An 18,009-nucleotide genomic window follows, 5' to 3' on the forward strand; every position below is an offset into this window, starting at 1 on the left:
GAGACATACAAAGTAAAACTGCTATAAGACTGAATCACGAGAACTATGTCATTTTGCCCTTCTGCGCATTCATGGGACTCCCACTGGAGTCAGCACAGGGCAAAAACGTGTCTTTAGATATATGGCTTATACAGATGCAATTGGGTTGCAAAACATTTTCAGTTCTGTCTTCAAGTTGTTTCTGGACCACTAAACCCCCAAACAATTTTCAGCACGCTAAAGAAAGATTCAGTCTAAATCCCGTACTTTAAACGCCCCAAAGTAAGTTGCTTCTTGTGATGAATCCAGTAGCAATGGGTTTGATACCTGGATACTTATCATTTCACCAGATTTTAACTTAAAAAACCCTCCTACATTGACAGAATAAAAATGAAATTCTGAATTCCCTGACCAGTATTTGGTGCTTCCTCCCTTCATCAACACATCAGAGCGCCTTATTTTAAGGTTTGTCTTGGTCATATACACCATCAGCTGAAGGCCTCTTTTAGTCAGGTTCCCTGAAGTTTCATGATGTCTAAAACAAATGTTGGCATAAAGGTAGTAAAATCCATCTTGAATAACAATTAGCTTTCCATCATTGAATGTCATATTTGATAAGTTTGCCTGGCCTTTGTCATGATGCCAGGATGTGAGGTTCACTTTGCGAGTTCCTGAAGAGAGGGGAGAAAAAAAAATTATTTACAAACATTTAACAAAACTCAACATTTAGAAACCAATCCCCAGGTTTTAAGAATCAATAGCAACTAGAGTTATATAGGCTAAAGTGAGTATTAGACAATTATGGTAAAAATTAGTAAGAAATTTCCTTTTGTTCATCACATACTGCCAAGTTTGGCTCGCTATTTATTGTCTGCCTTTCCACAGAACAGCTGCTGGACCATGGTACGAAACATTTACTTGGCCAATAGTTTGATTACGCTAAGCAATTGTGCAACAAGCATTGTATGGAAATTGCGTTCCACGTAAAACTCTTTTCAAGTAACAAATACTTGAGAGGAATTTGAAAAGTCACTGATGAAAAAACAGCAAATCTTGTTATCAGTCTTTAACCTGTAAGTGTTTGCAAGGAATAATTACGCAAAATCTGAAAACAAGTTAAACTGATAATTCCCCAGAGAGGAAGCTTCTGAAACCTTCCCATATTTCATGTTCTTGTGGCAGTAGTGATACAAAGGTAAACATATTTTTACTTGATAACATCAAAGAAAAGGGGGAAAAAAATCAGTACAGTTGTGCATCTTTAATACTACACCATAAGTTGCCGAGGCTTTTGGAAACACTTCAAGTATTTATGACATAACAAACCTTTTTATGCATAAACAGTGTTGATAGTTAACCCAGTGCTTGCCTGTACCAGAATAAGGCTCCACCATCTAGTTTAGTCATACCCTAGACATCTAGGACAGTGGCCCACAGTACAATCCTAATTCTTTGAAAATTATACAAATACTTATAGCTGGGCAATTATAGCTATTCCGAAGGTAAACTCAGATCCTTTGTCTAATATCCAGTGGAAAGTCTTAGAAAAAAAGCTTTAGGGAAAACAGATGGGATTCTGGATGCGTTGCTCTTTTTTTCCCTTTTCTTATTTTTATTTATTTTAAAGTATCTTAAGTTTCAAACTAGAAACAATGAACTGATATTCCATGCTTGGAGGATAACAGTCCCCTTCAAGCTGTCTTAAGCTGGAGATCCACAAGTTAGGAAAGAAAATTATGATAATACTCTCTGTCTCTCCGTAGGACATCACACATGCGGGAATCAAAATATACATATAACAGTTACCAAGTCTGACTACCAAAAAGGACAGATTAATAGAATTTAACATATGTAAACAAGCTTTATTGAATTCCTTGTAAGAGGTACACGTAAGCCTTTTCAGCTCTGCCTGCATGATGGTGGCCTGGTAAACAGGAAGCTGTCCCTTATCTCTTAAGGTGACTGAATGCTCTGTGAAGAGAACGAAAAGGAGCTGAGAGACTGGAGATGTTTTGATTTGTTTTTCAGCTCAGCACTGTCACTGAAAGCTAACTTCACATATACAGGTACAGCTGTCCCCCAGGAACTCTGGCCCAAAAGGCACCTCCTGGATGCTATCATCAAGTATCCACATTGTATCAATTCTTGGAGGTTTCAAGCTGGTCACATCTCAGATGATGTTTCATGTAGATCCTGGACAGTAGGAAAAGGTTCCTTGGACATTAGGAAAATGCTCTTCACTGAGAGGGTGGTTGGTCACTGGAACAGGCTCCCCAGGGAGCTGACTCCCATCAGAGTTCAAGGAGCATCTGGACAATGCTCTTAGTCATATGGTTTACTTTTAGGTAGTCCTGTGAGGAGCAGGGAGTTGGACTCAATGATCCTTTTGGGTCCTTTCCAACTCAAGATGTTCTACAATTCTACTATTGAGGCTGTGCTAAGAGATGGCCTGGCAGAAGGTCAGATAGGCCCTGAGAGAGAGCATTTGAGTCTTCCTTCCAAACCTGGTCACGTTTGACACTTCAGTTTGGTTTTGGTGGCACAGTGTTAAGAAGCAGCCTACAACGTCAGCCTAGTTAGCATTGCTACTACAGCATGTGTATTATGTACAGGTTTATCATGGTATTTTCTGTTGAGGAACATGCCCTGCAGCACACATCCCCCAGTCCCTTCCACCTCTCCAGCTTTACCACCATCCCCTTATAGCACCCATCTCTCATCTCACAGCCTCTGTCTGCAAAAACAGAGAAACAGGCAACAGTGGGAGAAGAGCCAGCCAAGGCACACGGGCATGCCCACAGAGGAAACAGCACTGTCCTGAGAAAGCCACACAGGCCCTGACCCTTCCTGACATGCACAAGCCACCAACACTCCTCCATTTATTCAGGGTAATACATGGGGCATAACACAACAGATTAGAGTTGGCCAACTTGTCCTCCTAATAACCACTAGCAATTTTCAGCACACAAGACTAACTCCATTCACTCCCTCTGAAGCACCCACAGCAGCGGGTCCACACAGCACCAGAAGACCTTACAGCTCAGGCTCTCAGTGCATCTAAATGCCTGCTTGGAATATTCAGTACCTTACTGTCCCCAAATCAAACCAAAACAATCTACTCCCACCAAAACTTCCACAGCCTATGGCAGGGCCCAGCACCCTCTCTTCCAAGCATGTATCAAGGCATGCCCCAGAACCACCGTTGCTCACAAGCATGCTGGGGAAAAGCTCCAGGTATATTTGATTAGTTAAATAAGATGCCTCCTGGATTTGTTTGTGCAGAAAGAGGTGTGGGAAAGTAAGGACAGGGGAATTTGAGAGCTACTGAGTTTTCCCTAAGTGCCAAGGGCAAGCAACTTCTGCATGTGAGAGGAATACTTTAACAGTAGCCCAGAACAAAAAGCTTCTGGCATTCTTCCACAAAGACTTGAGCAAAGCACAGGCTGTCAAAGGCAGATCATAAATAGTTGCTCCCCTATGGCTCCAGTACAGCCAGCTCGAAATTACACAAAATCATACAGAGAAACCACCTTCTGTGCAGTGCCTCACAAAACAACTTCTAAAAACCATCAATTAATTGGAAGCACCACTAAGATTTTAAGTCTCTTAGCCTGGAATTATTCACCTGCAAGAGATGCTGAGACAGGAGTACCAGAGTACACCTCTGAAGCGCTGGGGATAGCTGAGGAAGTTGTAGAACTTCTTGTGCTCTGTGTTAAGTCTGACAGAAATACTGCCTGAAGGAGGATGGGCTACCTTCAAGACGGCAAGAAATCACTGCTTGGAATGACAGAGAGGCACATCAGAGATATGGGCTAGGAATGTATACATGACAGAACAGGAAGGCATGCTTGGCATGATGTGACTGACTGGTGGCACACTGGGTAGTTGCTAGGCAGATTTCATTTACCTGGTAAGTGAACTTTTTAGTTGCCAGTCTTAATGAAGTAGCAATTTTGAAGAAATCCTTAGTGGGAATGCATGATTCTCTGCTGAAGAAGGGGGAAGAGAGAAAATAGGTGCCACAGTTGCTTGTAATCAAGATGCTGAGAGGAGCTGTGGGTGAAGTTTGTTCACACTGTTTTGGTGCTGAGGGGAATATGCATCATTCATCCATGATGAGGTGGAAGGACAGGCCAAGAGATGATGGAAGATGACCCTGTTTTGAGCAGGGGATTAGCCTAGATAACTTCTGGAAGTCCCTTCCAACCTAACCTATGATTGTATTGACTGAGGCAGATGGGCATTTTGCCACAACTCAGAGTTTCAGAAGTGACATGCCACAGCCAGCAGCACAAAGATGCTTGGGTAGGAGTTATGCCATGCAACCTTTAATGGAAGGAGTGAGCAGGCTCTCAGCACTTCTGGTGGTAATACATCAAAACAATCAGTATTCCAAAACACAGACAGAGGAGAAAACTGGAGCATACAAGTGCCAAATCAGCTGTCCATGTATCAGAAACTCTGGAACATAACGCAAGCCATGAGACAGTTAGAAATGCTGCAATACAGTATCTTCTGTGATAAAATTTACTACGGAGCCATGAAAAAATAGCACAAGGTAAGTCATGTTGACAGAGAAGGAAGAGGTCAGAGAGATAATGAGTAAGATAACCTTCCAGACATTGTAAAAAGCATTAAAAAAAAGTCAAGATAACACTCAGTTTTTCCGGTAACTGAAGACAAATCAAAACAATGTCTTGGATATTTGTGAGCACAAACTAAGACTAATAAAAATTAGTTTCAGTAAATTAATTAGTAAAAAGGAAGATGATGGGAGTGGAACAGAGGAGAAAGTAGCCCTGTATTGATAATTTGTTTGTATCCTAGTAGCTTTCAAGCATAAATAAAGCCTGAGGGAAGGACCAAAGAACTGTTTGCACTGAAAAACTGTTTTGGAGGCAAAGGGTAGCTAAGCTGAACCCGTAGCTGCAAATAGCTCAGAATACTACAGCGTTTCCTTATACAGCTAAAGGTATAAATTCACATCCCAAATGATATATTTAGCATTTACATTTATTTCTGTTTGTAATTTTCTCCTTTAAACTGTAACTAATTTCTGTAATCAATTTATAAACCAGAATTCACTGTTTTCATTTAAAACCTAGGTAGCATTTATAGTGAGCTCTGGTAAAAAGCAACCAGCAAGCATCCAGCTTTGACCTAAGGCAGGAAACCTAAAAAATAGACAGAGCAAGCCAAACCACTACGGCTTCTGCAGCCAAATGATGGGTGGGGACATCAAGACCTGGGAAGGTTTATTTTCCCCCTTCCTCTTACTTCCCACAGCTGCAAAAGTCCACTGGGGGTTTGATATTATTGTGAACCAGGTAAAAGGAAAATGCTCCCTCACAGACACTGCTCAGTGCCCCTCCATGAAGGGGGTTCAGTAGCAAACTACTTGAAATAAAATCCTGTTTGACAGTGATGAAGACTTTTTCTCCCCCCCGTCCCCGCACATTGTTTATTTTGGGTCAGAGTGATGACAGTAGAGAACCTTAAAATACTAAGAACAGCTCTGTCCAGACTCACAGATGGCATAAAACAATTTAGAAGGATTTCAGACATATAGGTTAAGGAATCAGGGGAAGAAAACAAATTGCCATTTGCAGTCAGAGGAAACAGGATGGGAGAGAAAATCTGCCGGTGACCCTCAGGCAAATTCTTCATCCTTTATGCCCATCATTAACCTCTATGCTACCCAGCCAAGTGGGTACTGCCTCATACCAGTGAGCATGATACTAAAGTGCCTCACAACCAGGACATGCTGGGTTCCAGCTATCCATAAGGATGGAGCCCCGCACTGCTGCAATGCCCACAAGGACCGCAGAAGCTGTGCTCATGATTAACATCCTGGCAATGCTCCTCCAAAAGAGGCAGAAACCATATGTGCCAGATCAGGAGGGAGCATGTCCAATGCATCACATTGGTAAGGGGTTGATCTGTTCCAAGGGGAAACAAAGCAGCATGTTGTCATAGGCACTGTATTTCTGAAAGTTCCTGCAGCCTGTGCTATTAAAAAAAAAAAAGGGAAGACAGCAAGCAAGAGCAATACCTCCCTTTTCACTACCTATAGATGTGGTACATCACTCCCTAGAAGTAATGCACAACAGTAAAAATTATCAGCTGATAATAATACAGTTTACAGCAACATCCAGGTAGACAGCAAATAAATTTCCCAGAGGAAAAGGTGGATTTCACAAAGTGTGACACTGACACACTCCACTTCTGTAGATAGACGTGATCTGTCTCTATGATTAGCAAATTAATTGAATCCTTCCAAAGACAAAATGCTAAGACAAGTTTACTGATACTGCATTTTCTACTACTGACCTATGTCAAAAGCCAAAATCTGACTGAAACAGAAGCTTGTCAGGAGGCATTTGAGCTAATAAGAAAGCTTGTAGAAGTTCTGACTGCCATCTGACAAGCTGCTTAAGCTCTCTGCTTATAAAGCTCTGGATCTTGGCAATGCCAAGGCACTTGAAGGGAGAAAGAATCCTATCCCTCCAGGCAAGGAGCTAACTCCTTGTGTACAGAAGCACTTTGTCTTTAAATAGAGCAAGAGGAAGGTATTTCTATGCAGGCTGCTAAAATCTCAGATTTCAAGCCTCAACACAGCACTCCCCTTTGGTTTGCTTATATAAAACAGAAAAGCAATGCACATAGCTTAGTTAACAAGGAGTTCAGCACTACAGAATGTATATATCTTCAGAGGAAGAAGTGGTGATCAATGCCCCCTCCTATCTTGAGAGCCTGTCTGATAGCTTCAGAATAAACTCTGGTTTACTTCTACCGCACCAACGACTGTTGTATTGAGAATACAGAGAGAAAAATCTCAACTGACAGTGCCCCAGGGCAAGAAAGGAAACAGTACTAAGATATCTTAAAATTGTAGGAATGAATCTTTTCCTCTGGAGAGTGTTCCAAGGCAGACTCATGTCTTGTTCCCTCATATTGTACCAGCAAGGACATTCCCAAAGCCATCCAAAGATACCTGTGGGTAGAGGGTATGAGCTCTGGCAAGATAAAATAAATGCCATCCTCTTACCATAGGGGCAGATAAAATCCACAGGAACTTTTTTTTTCCTCCTACTCAGTAGCTCAGAAACACACTGCACCCAAAGTCAACATACTGACCAGAAACCCTGTTGCTCAGAGTACAATGCTATGATCTTTGATTTTCCTGCTACTGGACTAGATGGATGCAGGCAGACCCTTGTGAAGCTTTGGCATGTCTGAACATCAGGAAGGCCCTGGGAGGCTTGATGCAAAAAAGTCTATACCAGCCCTGCAACATAATAATAAATATCTTACGACAAAACCTTTCCAACACGCCATTAGCAGAAGGAAACACTTGCTGTAAATTCAACCCTATGCTACGAGAGAGCAGTGTACCCACAGAGGGTAGGAAACTAGGATGCAAGTTTAATAATGACATTGGGACTGCAGTTCTAGGTTTTCAACACCTCAAAATGAAAGACATGCTTCTTTTATGGCAAGTTCTTACACTGATGGGCACCCAACGTGTGTGTGTGTAGCGAGTTCATACAAGATTCTCAGCTTCCAGATCCACCCTGAAGACAAATGCTGTGTCATCCAGTACAGACACAATTACACTTCAGCACACAAAAGGAGCATTGCTGTGAAGGGTTGAACAGGTGGACATAAGACATTATTGAATTTCAAAACAGAAAACAACACATTTCTTCATCTGACAACAAGACAAAAGAAAACAGACTCAATGGAAGGGTAATATCTTCCAGCCTGCAAGATCAGGATTCTGTCCTTGGTATATCCTTGTATATATGTGTGTATGTATGCATATGTCTGTGTGTATGTATACCTATAGCTGATGTCCGGTGTGAGTGAAGAACTCCAGATGGGCCCTACTAGCCAAAGAAAATAAGAAACTTCAGAAGGGAGCATTCAATGCTATCTCCATTCCTCACCTGAAGGCAGCATAAGGAGGCAGACCAAGCCCCTCATGAAAACTGGTCATTTGAAATGGAGGCCATTCAGCACATAACGGACTGATGTAAGATACCTGAGGCAGCAAAAGGGAGCTATCCTCCTATTAACATTACCCCTACTGCCTCTGAAATCCTTTAATGCAACCAATTTATTCTCATTATCAAAAGCCATTTCTGAAATCCCAATCTGTTGCTGGTATAGCTGAACTACTTTCATATACTTCACTGTTTAATACATTTATAGTAGCATCAGAAGTATTCACTTAAAACTGAACTTACCAGATGGAATATTCTTATCATCAATAATGAGATGGGCAAAAGGCAGCTTCTCGGGTTTGTTTCTCTTGTACAGATCCATTCCTAATGCCTCCATTGCAGCTAGGGATAAAAGAATTGCATTACCTCAGAAGGTCAAGTTTAGTAGAACTACAATATTTTTTATTCATAAACCAGCACCTATGTTTTTCTGGTCTTGGTGGTGCTCTTCCCATGACACGCTGGACTTCCTAAAATGAGAAAAAGCCATTGCTTTGATGTTGTTTGGTTTTGTAATATTGCATATTGCAGGTAGTTTGCACAATTACAACACTCTGTGTGTATGTATATGTGGGGGTTGTTCTACCTGCAGTATATTCAGATGCCTGGGATACATTTTCTCATATATACATGATGTATAATATGAACACACAGTTTAGCTGCCACAATTAAATCACTTTCTCTGTCCAATACATCTGCTAAAGGTGGATAGGAATGCTGGTGTGTATGATCACTGCACTGTTTACTGAAGTAGTGGTGACAGGACATTTACAACCCTTCCTACTTATTGCACTTGGAATATTTCTCTAAGTATAATGGAACAATGACTGCTAAGAATGCATCACATAAAACAATGGACTTTATGAACTGATTGAATTACTTGGGGTCAAAAGGTAACAGAAGAGGTAGTTCTACATAGGGACTAGTGTGTAACCACACTAACAACTGAAGAAAGCTAAGCTCTGAATTTTACTTGTGATGAGGTAAATGGAAACCTCCACCCCTCACACTTGACCACTAACAGGGAAGGTTGCAAAACTACAAGGATTCATAATCAAGGTTCACTTCTAACAAGGTATGCAAGAACTGAAGGATTAAGCATCTTCCACATCTGTACTGGGCCAAATGGACTGGGTGCCAGAGTTAGGAAGTATGCATTCTTCAAAGCTGCAGATGAATTTTGACACAAATGAAACCCATGTTACCCAAAACCAAGAACAGCACAAGTAACAGACAACAGGCACCACAAAAAGCCTTGCTTTTAATAATCCACACCTGCTTTCCTCTTGAGGAAACATACAAACAGCAGTTTTCAAAAATCTAAGCAGCCTGTTCTTGTTACAAGCCTGGACTGAGTCTTGGTAATATTAGGTTCAATCCTCAGTTCTGTCCCCTCTTCCTCCACGACTCTCTTCATCTCTGTCTTCTAAAAAGCAGGGGTAATATTTTACTTGCTATTCAGCATACCTCATACCACAGAGCCATCAAGATGATGTTTAGTAAAAGGAAACACTTTGCTGAAGATAGCAAACCATTTCTCATCTTTAAAACCTAAGAGCAGTCCTTTGTTTTGTCTTTATGTCACATATATTGCTGTTTGTCTGATTCAATACCATGCATATGCAATACGCCTCAGATCTGGCCAGATCAGCAATGCGGTGTTTTAGAATTTGAAATCTTGCTTTGAAAACACCTAAAGTCCTGCTTTTATGTAATTTTGCAGCCACAGTGAAATCTGTTAATGCCTTAGCTGGTGCATTTATTACTCTCACTTTCCCCTTTCAGTAGGTGTTTAAATGTTAAACCAAAATGAAAAGCCACAGCAGTATGGAAGTTGTAGTATGACTATCAAAGCATAATACTTCAGCAGAGATATGCTGATTTTGTAGATAAGAATCACTGAGATGCGTTCTGCTGTAGAGACAAGAATAAAAGCAGAAGAATCGCAACTTCAAAAGATGCAAAACTCATGTCCACCTCCCCCATTTACATTCACTTCCCCTCTCTGATCTTCCTACTTCAATGTCAGTTCTAGGAGCATGAAAATGAAGCTCAGTTCTAGGAGCTGCACACCAGCAGCAGCCTCTAGTACCACTTGAGGTCTTTAACTTCAGCAGAAGGAGGAAGACAACTAAAAAACCTGCAAGTACTAGATACTACAAAAAGTAGCAAAAGCCTCTGAAGAGAATAGAACTTAAGGTACAAGAGACTGGGAGATGGACCACACTCTCAGACATTACTGTACCGCACCTGTTCCCAACCCTTTCCCTAGAGAGGGGAGACTCCTTTGTTTTCTTGCTTTCTTAATGGAAATTTCTCAGATGTGGAGTCTGCTTTCACATCCTTTCCTTCTTGAGGATGTGATAACGTCCTTACCTGGAGAGCCTACTGGGCAGATCCAAAAAGAGCGACGTACATTTTAATCTCCTATTATCTAAACTGGTACTAAAAAAAAAACCCCATGGTTGGTAACTGCACAGCCCTTGAAGTCCCTGAACTGGCCAGTTGCTATCCTCCTCTTAACCTACCTTTCTCTTAGGAGTAGAGAATTCTGCTTCTGCACATTCCCAAAGATGCTCTAGCTTGAGCAGCTGGGTACCTCACCACCTGAGATCTAGCAGACTGACTCAGCTCATCTTCCATGCGGAAAAGCTGTGGTCTACACAAAATGCAGTCTGAACTGCTTGCTTTCTAACTGTTGGTGGTGCTGTTCATCTGCAACATCACTACTTGGTAAGCAGAACAGCCACCCAGGAAGACTTGGGTCCACAACTCTCCTTGTCCTGATGGTCTTGAGCCTACTTTCCTGTTTCCTAGGAGCATCTCTCCCTGACAGGAACACTCTCCTATACTCCTCTTGAAGCTAAGCTAGTATGCAATTAGGAATGCAAGTGTCATTACATCAAAAGGGAGATGATAAGCATGAACCCAACACTAATGCACTGAGAAGAGCTGGGGACTGGCTCATGTTCATTGACTCTCTGTGTGATTGTCACTGGATTAGAAGTGGCTAGCCTGGGGCCAGAAAACAGAAATCCTCCATCAGCTGTTTCCAAACACTGGGCTAGTGTGAAGTTCTATACTTGATTCCAACCAGTCCCACAAAATTTTGATATCCCTTTCTGTTCTGTTGCCCAGACTTCCAAAAGAAAGCTGAAATACATGAATTAGTCTCTAGATAACAGAGATGGAGCTGTGGGTTTCCTCTTGAAGACTAAGAAGGTCAACACTTGATTTTTTTACTTCATGTTTCTACAGTTCCAAGGTGCTGATACACAACCTACCTTAGAAAAGCATTTTAGCATGTACTTGCTTCTGACTCTGCAGGACTCAAGGACCACATTTTTCAGTGGATGTCTGAAGATATCCAGATTTCTAAAGATGGCCTCTTAGTGGTATTACAAAAATCCCCTGGTATCCTTGCTACAAAGAATGAAGAGCCAGGATTTTCCAAATCTTTAAAGTATCAACTGTATTCTTTAGCACCTGAATGTCTTTAAGCATCTCATACCTTATCACAATGTATACTACCATTAAGAAAGCAGAAACAGCTCAACAGAACCTGTCACTAAGACACTGCTATAATGGCATGAAAACTGCTGACAAAATATTACCAGTGACTTCTCTTAAGACCGCCACCCACAGAACCATGTGTGCCACCAAGCTGTTTAGTTATTTTTAGAAAAAACGTACACAAAAAAATCACACAGAAAAAAAATCACACCACTCCGTTATTCTTGCGCTAAGCTGCACTTGTACACCTTTGCGTCATTTGCTTACTGCCCACCAAGTCAACTCTGCTGGCCTGCTTCCCACATTCCAACCTCCTTCACACAGTCACTGTTTAAACAACAGACAAGCAGCCAGTCACAAATGAAAAATGTGTCTTCCTTCATCCAAAAAATTAAGAGGCCATTTGGAAGCTGCAAAACTTTCACATTTTAAAAGCTAAAATCGTGCTTTAAGTGCCTGGAAAGTTGGGAACTGCTATTTCCTCATCCACAGCAGGCTCCAGGTTTTAACCCTTAGCATCTTCAAAACAAAACCAACTCTTGCCCTTCAAGTTTTGTCCAATGTTGAGGATGCAGAGACAAGGCTACATTTGAACATGTGACATTGGTGAACTTTTTTTCCTCTCCTTCAGCTTTTACACTACCTCGGTATCTATTCTGAGCAGCTAAAAGTTGCTTTTTGAGACCAATCAGAAGAGAACCCCTCTGGACATTCACGTTACTGCTTCAGCTGTGATATTAAAACTCCCTTCTGCAGTTGTTTCTTCTACTACCCGAGTGCTTCAAGTCCAGCCAATACCAGGAAGAAGTATCTGATTATCTTGCCAGAAATTCAGCAGTTTAAAGCATGCTAATCAGGAATGAAGTGAAATAGAAAGTACATGAATCAATATTCATCAGAAGATAGTTTAGAGATCAGCACTACAACCTCTACCCAAATGAGTAGTCTACTGCCTGCAGAAAAAAAAAAAAAGGCACATAAGGTTGTAGGATGGAAACTAAAATTTTAACAACTTACAGAAATCACTTGTGAAACCTTGACTTTGTCCATAACTACACGCACTTTAAAAGTCTGCTGAGTATATAGATCTCTTTATAAGTGCTGCCCTGGAGGTCTAGCAAAGTACTCTGTTGCCATGTGGGAGACTAGTTTATGCCTGAACTCCCCAAGCTGCTAGAAGCTGGGAGCATTGCCAAGAAAAGTTACTTATGAATTGACTCAAGATATGTTTGTAGTCCTTCCTACTTCAGGCTCATAACAGACTTCATAAGAACTGTGGTTAGTGCATCTGGACTGCCAAAAGGTTTTTAGGGTTACATGCAAAAAAAATTAAGGCAGGCTAGGAAAGTATATTACTTGTCTGCTTGAAAGATTATATGCAATATCAAAAATGTGCTTTCTACTGAGTAAGCTGCTCCCTAAGCAGTATTTTTATCCTGGAATATGTTAAGGAATTCACCATTAGATTTTGACTAAAAGAAAATCTTTAATTATTATAATTTTTTAAGGAGACAAATGTTTCTAGACCTGACCTCTCAGCCCTACTACACTGGTTTTCATAAGACCACTTTCATTTTCAACATCAATCCCTGCTTTAGATTTAAGCACTAGGTCTACAGGTGTGCAAAGAAAACAGATGTGAACCAGTGCAGTAAGATTAAAAGCTGCAACCAGACCATAAACCTGAGCAAAAGCAAGTTGTCTATTTTCATTTCCTGAACAGCTTGAATTGCAAAAGACAAAATATTGAAAAAATCACAAAACTTAAACAATATTTTAAAGGGTTCCATTTCAGTCACTTAACATGTTGCCAGTTCAAATAAGGATACTGGTTCTTAAAACACACACAGGATAGATTGTCCTCCAGGAAAGTGAAGAAAGCACAGATGACAGGAAACCTCTTTCAAGCCACATTATCTGCATTCCCACACATAAAGGTCTAGCACAACTGGAAGTAAGATTCAGCTGCATCTGTGCCCTTCATTGTAGCAGAGCCAATGAAAGGCAGAGCTTACAGAACATGACAAAGTATAATTTTGCCTTAATACTGTTTCTTTCACTTCTCTGATACCCTGCAAAGATGCAAATGTACCCCAGCAAGCATTTTCCTATTTTTCTGTGCCATCAATATATGATGACAAAGCATCCAGAACACTGACCCAGCTGCTTAACACATTCTGTTGCATTCAAAGGAAATTCAGAGTCTGGTTACTTTGGCAAGGGAAATTTTATTGTTCTGAAACTAATGGTCATCAGTCACGAAAAGTTATCTCTACTCACTACTTACCCTGGCCACGGACATTGCAGCATTTAACCTCCATCCAAGAATGGCAGGATATGCAGCCTCAACTAAAGCCAATGCCTTTGTTGAGTAACCAGCAGCGAATGACCAGAATACAGGGCTTCCCATTCACTTACTGTAACAAACTCCCTACTCTGTCATGGGAGCTGCATGAATGAGCAGTCTAGTACCAGCACACAGAACACAGATTTAGGTGTAGTGTGAGACAGTCTAGAAAATGCTGGAAGATGGAACTAATCCCACAGAGTGAATCTTTTTTTTTTTCCCCTTAAGCTTTTCAAGCAGGTGGCTAGCAAATGGGACAAGACATGAACTCCTAGGTTTCTTTAAGTTTTGTTCACAAAAAGATCTGTCACTCAGAGTACTCCGTTAAAAGCAAGCATTAGAAGAATTAACATACCACACAATTAACTCAAGTACAATTCCCTCTGAGAAGTGTACGTAAGTTCAGCTCACGTCTAATGTAGTATCCTTTATGAAAAACTGACAGTCTTATGCAGATGCGAAGAAGTAATAACAGGCCTGGTAAGCCAGGAAAACCAAATACCATAGCAGACATTCAGCTTTTAAACAGCCCATAACTAGCACTACACACTACCATGAACATGCAAGATCAAAGGCAGTAACTGAAGTAAGAGGTGATTGTGACATATATCCAGCTTGCCTAGGCTTCTTCGTTAGGCCTTCTTTAGGCCTTCTTTAGCTGACTACTTTTGCTATTTGTGTTTGGGAACAAGCTGTCATTCTGAACTGCTGGGCAAAGACTGTCCAGTTATCCTGCTATGGCAAAGTAGCTCTTCTGCCAGGTGGGAATGGTCTGCACAGAACCGAGATCGGGCAAAATGAGCAAAGAAAAAGGAGATGCTATCCCTCATTTTGCATTGCAAAAAGACTAAGAAACAAGAGCAAATGTTACCTCCTCTGACTTTCAGGCAATATTTTGCTTGTTGATAACGTTGACTTGGGAAAATCTTGTCAGAAACAGAGTCAAGATTGCTTTGAAAAAAATGTGGAACTGTCCTTTCTTACAAACATCCAAAGTGTTGGCAAACCTATACAAATACTAGGGTAAACGACTACCATTCAGGTCCATCCAAATGTCAGAATGGCCAATCAACTACTCGCAATCATAGTTTTCTCAGGACAACGTCAAGTCTTCCTTTCTTAAAAAAAATGTTGACCATTACCAGATACAAAATTGGTTAACCATCATCAGATCTCCATGAGCAAACACAATACAGTCTTGGATACAACTTCAGGTATTATTTGAACACCAGAAAATACTTTTCAGAACTTACCTCTGAATATAGATAGTGGAAAAAAAATGTTCTAAGTTCAACAAGAGCACAAAATGAAGGAACACACAGTCTTTTTACCACTTACCTTCTGCACAGCTCTTTGGAGAGCCTGTTTCATGCTTCTACATGATTCTGGCATTAACTTCGCTTCTTGATTTTCAAAGGATGTATCATGCAAATCTGTATTTTCTTGATGTCCAAAAAGTGTTCTGACACAGTGTGCGTGTTCTTTTGAAATTCTAGTAGGGTCCATCTGAAACAAAAATATAAGCACAACCACAGTTTTAAGTGTCTGTCCAAAAGACATTAAGAGCATTTAAATCAGGGAGAATTTTCAACCATCTAAAAGTTTGGCATCTAGCTAAATTTATTATGTAAATTGTAAGCAATTAAGAGAGAAAAAGTTCCCCACTTGGAGGTTTATTTCAACCAACAAGCATGAGAGAGGGGAGAATGAATTATCTTCTGGAGCTGCCTAGTTCGTTAGCTTAGACTAGGTATCTGATTTTCAAAAGTTAAAGCTAAATCCCACGCTCACAGTAAAATCAATAATCCTGAATTCCATTTTTTGACCACTCGGTGCACTATCACAATTATTTTAGCAGGCAACATACACAGCCATCCTATCTGCAAAAACTATAGTTTGCAAGATGACACACAAATGCCAAGTAGAGGAACTTGGGGGAAGTACACACAACATCTAGCACATCATTTTTAAGAAGAGAAACACAGAAGAATAGAAGCCAGTTATCACTGAAACTATTTTGTGGCCAAGAGATATTGCTGCATGAAACATTCACCAAGTAGGACAGCACAAATTCAGAAAGACCAAAAGATAAAACCGTACCACAAAACACATGGGACAAAGACTGGTAAATCTAGAATACCTGCAAGATATTTTTAGCAGTCTTGTGATTGAATCAAATATACTTTTAAACTGTGAATTCTACCAGTTAGATAAATTGGAAGGATATTCCAAGGATTAGGATTGTGCCTTGGCAGAGTTTAATTGCATAAACATTATTTAAACCATTTCACCCTCCCTCCCCATGCTCCATATATTTTACAATCAAGAGATAGTAACTACTGTCTTTCAGAGATGGCCTAAGACTCTCAGCAATTGTTCTCAACTGGTATTTATTCCACTTTTACTTCAGGCTTGAAGAAGGATTTGTGTAGTCAAAACCTTGTTTAAGTTCTCTAGCTGTTATCAACATTTACTTCTATCTTTCTGCATAAAGCAGAAGGAACAATTTTATCTGAGAGTAACAAAAAGTAATACATTATTTGTAATCATGATGAGGGAATGCCAAAACATTATGGATATTGCCCTACCAATGTTCAGTTTCTTTTAACACAGCACTGAACAAAATAGATCAAAAGGAAGTTTTGCAGAATACAAAACAGAGTGAATCAAACATGTAACATCATTTGTTCACATGAACATAAGTTCAACTCCCTCACCCCAAAAAAGAACTGAGTTAACTTAAAAGCACAAGGTTAGCATTACAAAGGTGAATTTAAGTCTACACCAGCCAGGCAGCTATCCAACAGGCAGACACTGCAGAGAAACATTTGTTGCACAGATGGCAACACCAAATGCTGCCTCCTCCATCACCATCCTTCTGCTGAAGTCCCTAGGAGCAGACTGTTTGCCTGATTCATTCAGACCAACATCAGCCCCTGTGACCTGGTTTAGCTATCTCGGTTATCCCTGAAGATTTGGAATGAAACAGGTCAGAAAAGGTTCACCTGAAGATCAGAAGATGCCACGGCTCTGAGCAGAGGGGTAGAGATGAGTTACAGAATGGCTTGGAGGCAGTAATGTCTTCCTGGGGTGGACTGACATGGCTGAGTCCAGAAGAAAATCTGTGTATAGCCATTACAGCTCTGTGAATTAAGCACTAAAAACTATACTAATGACTTCTGAAGTCAGTTACTGCAGTGCAGCACCATTAACTGTTTAAGCTGATCTAAACAAGCACCTCTGTCCTCTCACCTTCACCACAAAATGTCATTCGTGGTTCTCAATCTCCTCTTCCCAATCTATAACCTGTGCGGAATTTTTGCTGATCTAATTTCCTGAAAGATTTAGCACCCTGAAACCAACTCACTTCAGGTAACAGACAAGCATCGGAGCCAATACAGGGACAGGCATAGGAATGAAAGAGCAGGAAGGCAGCACTAGCTTTAACAACTGTAAAACTGCACCCTAAAAGCATCTCTCCCACCATGTTCCACTAGTACCCAGAACTCAAAAAAATCAACTGTAAACCGAAAGGAAAAAATGAAGCCCAAAATATTTACCAACAGCTGCTAAAAAGGCAGTTAATACAGAATGACCTGAGTTGGAAGGTACCCCTGTAGGTCTCTAGTCCAGTCCCCCACTTGAAGCAGGGCCAACTTGTAACTTAGGTCAGGTTGGTCAAGGCCTTGTCTAGACAAGTTTTGTGGAATTTCCATCGATAGATACTTTCAACCTCTCTGGGTAAACTGTTCTACAATTTAACCACTTTTATTGTATAAAAACACTGATTTTGATGTCCAGCTGCAGTTCTTCTTGCTGCAATCCATGACTGTGCCTCTTGTTTCTTGCTGGGAGTTTATGAAGAGCCTGGCTCCATCTTTAGCTACCTAAAAATGGTGATTAGCTTCCCTCACCTTAATCTGTTCTTCTTTAGGTTCAAAGAATCCAGTTCTCCATTTCTGATACACAACAGTCCCTACCTATCACAGTGGACTTCTGCTGGACGGACTCTCTCCAGTTTGTTGCTACACCTCTGGTACTGAGGGACCCAAAACAGGGCTCATTATTCCACATGTAACCTCCTACATCAGGATTGTTAGAGACCTGAGGGTATTAGGGTCTGCAACAGGATCTAGATGTCTCTTCCCCTGCTCCACCCCC

General features: G+C 40.8%; 1 protein-coding gene across 1 annotated transcript in view; it reads right to left on the reverse strand.

Moving 5' to 3' along the window:
• Positions 1-228: 228 nt before the first annotated feature.
• The window catches only part of TNFSF11 (TNF superfamily member 11), a 23,686-nt gene continuing 5,905 nt past the window's right edge, over positions 229-18,009 (reverse strand). Inside the window, 6 exon segments of the mRNA XM_035900847.1 lie at positions 229-650; positions 8,232-8,332; positions 8,415-8,458; positions 15,187-15,420; positions 16,323-16,360; positions 17,230-17,354. Of these exon segments, the coding sequence (XP_035756740.1) occupies positions 229-650; positions 8,232-8,332; positions 8,415-8,458; positions 15,187-15,420; positions 16,323-16,360; positions 17,230-17,354 (964 nt within the window).

This window comes from Egretta garzetta, unplaced genomic scaffold (assembly GCF_000687185.1).
Source record: "Egretta garzetta isolate BGI_Z169 unplaced genomic scaffold, ASM68718v1 scaffold351, whole genome shotgun sequence".
NCBI classification, from domain to species: Eukaryota; Metazoa; Chordata; class Aves; order Pelecaniformes; family Ardeidae; genus Egretta; species Egretta garzetta.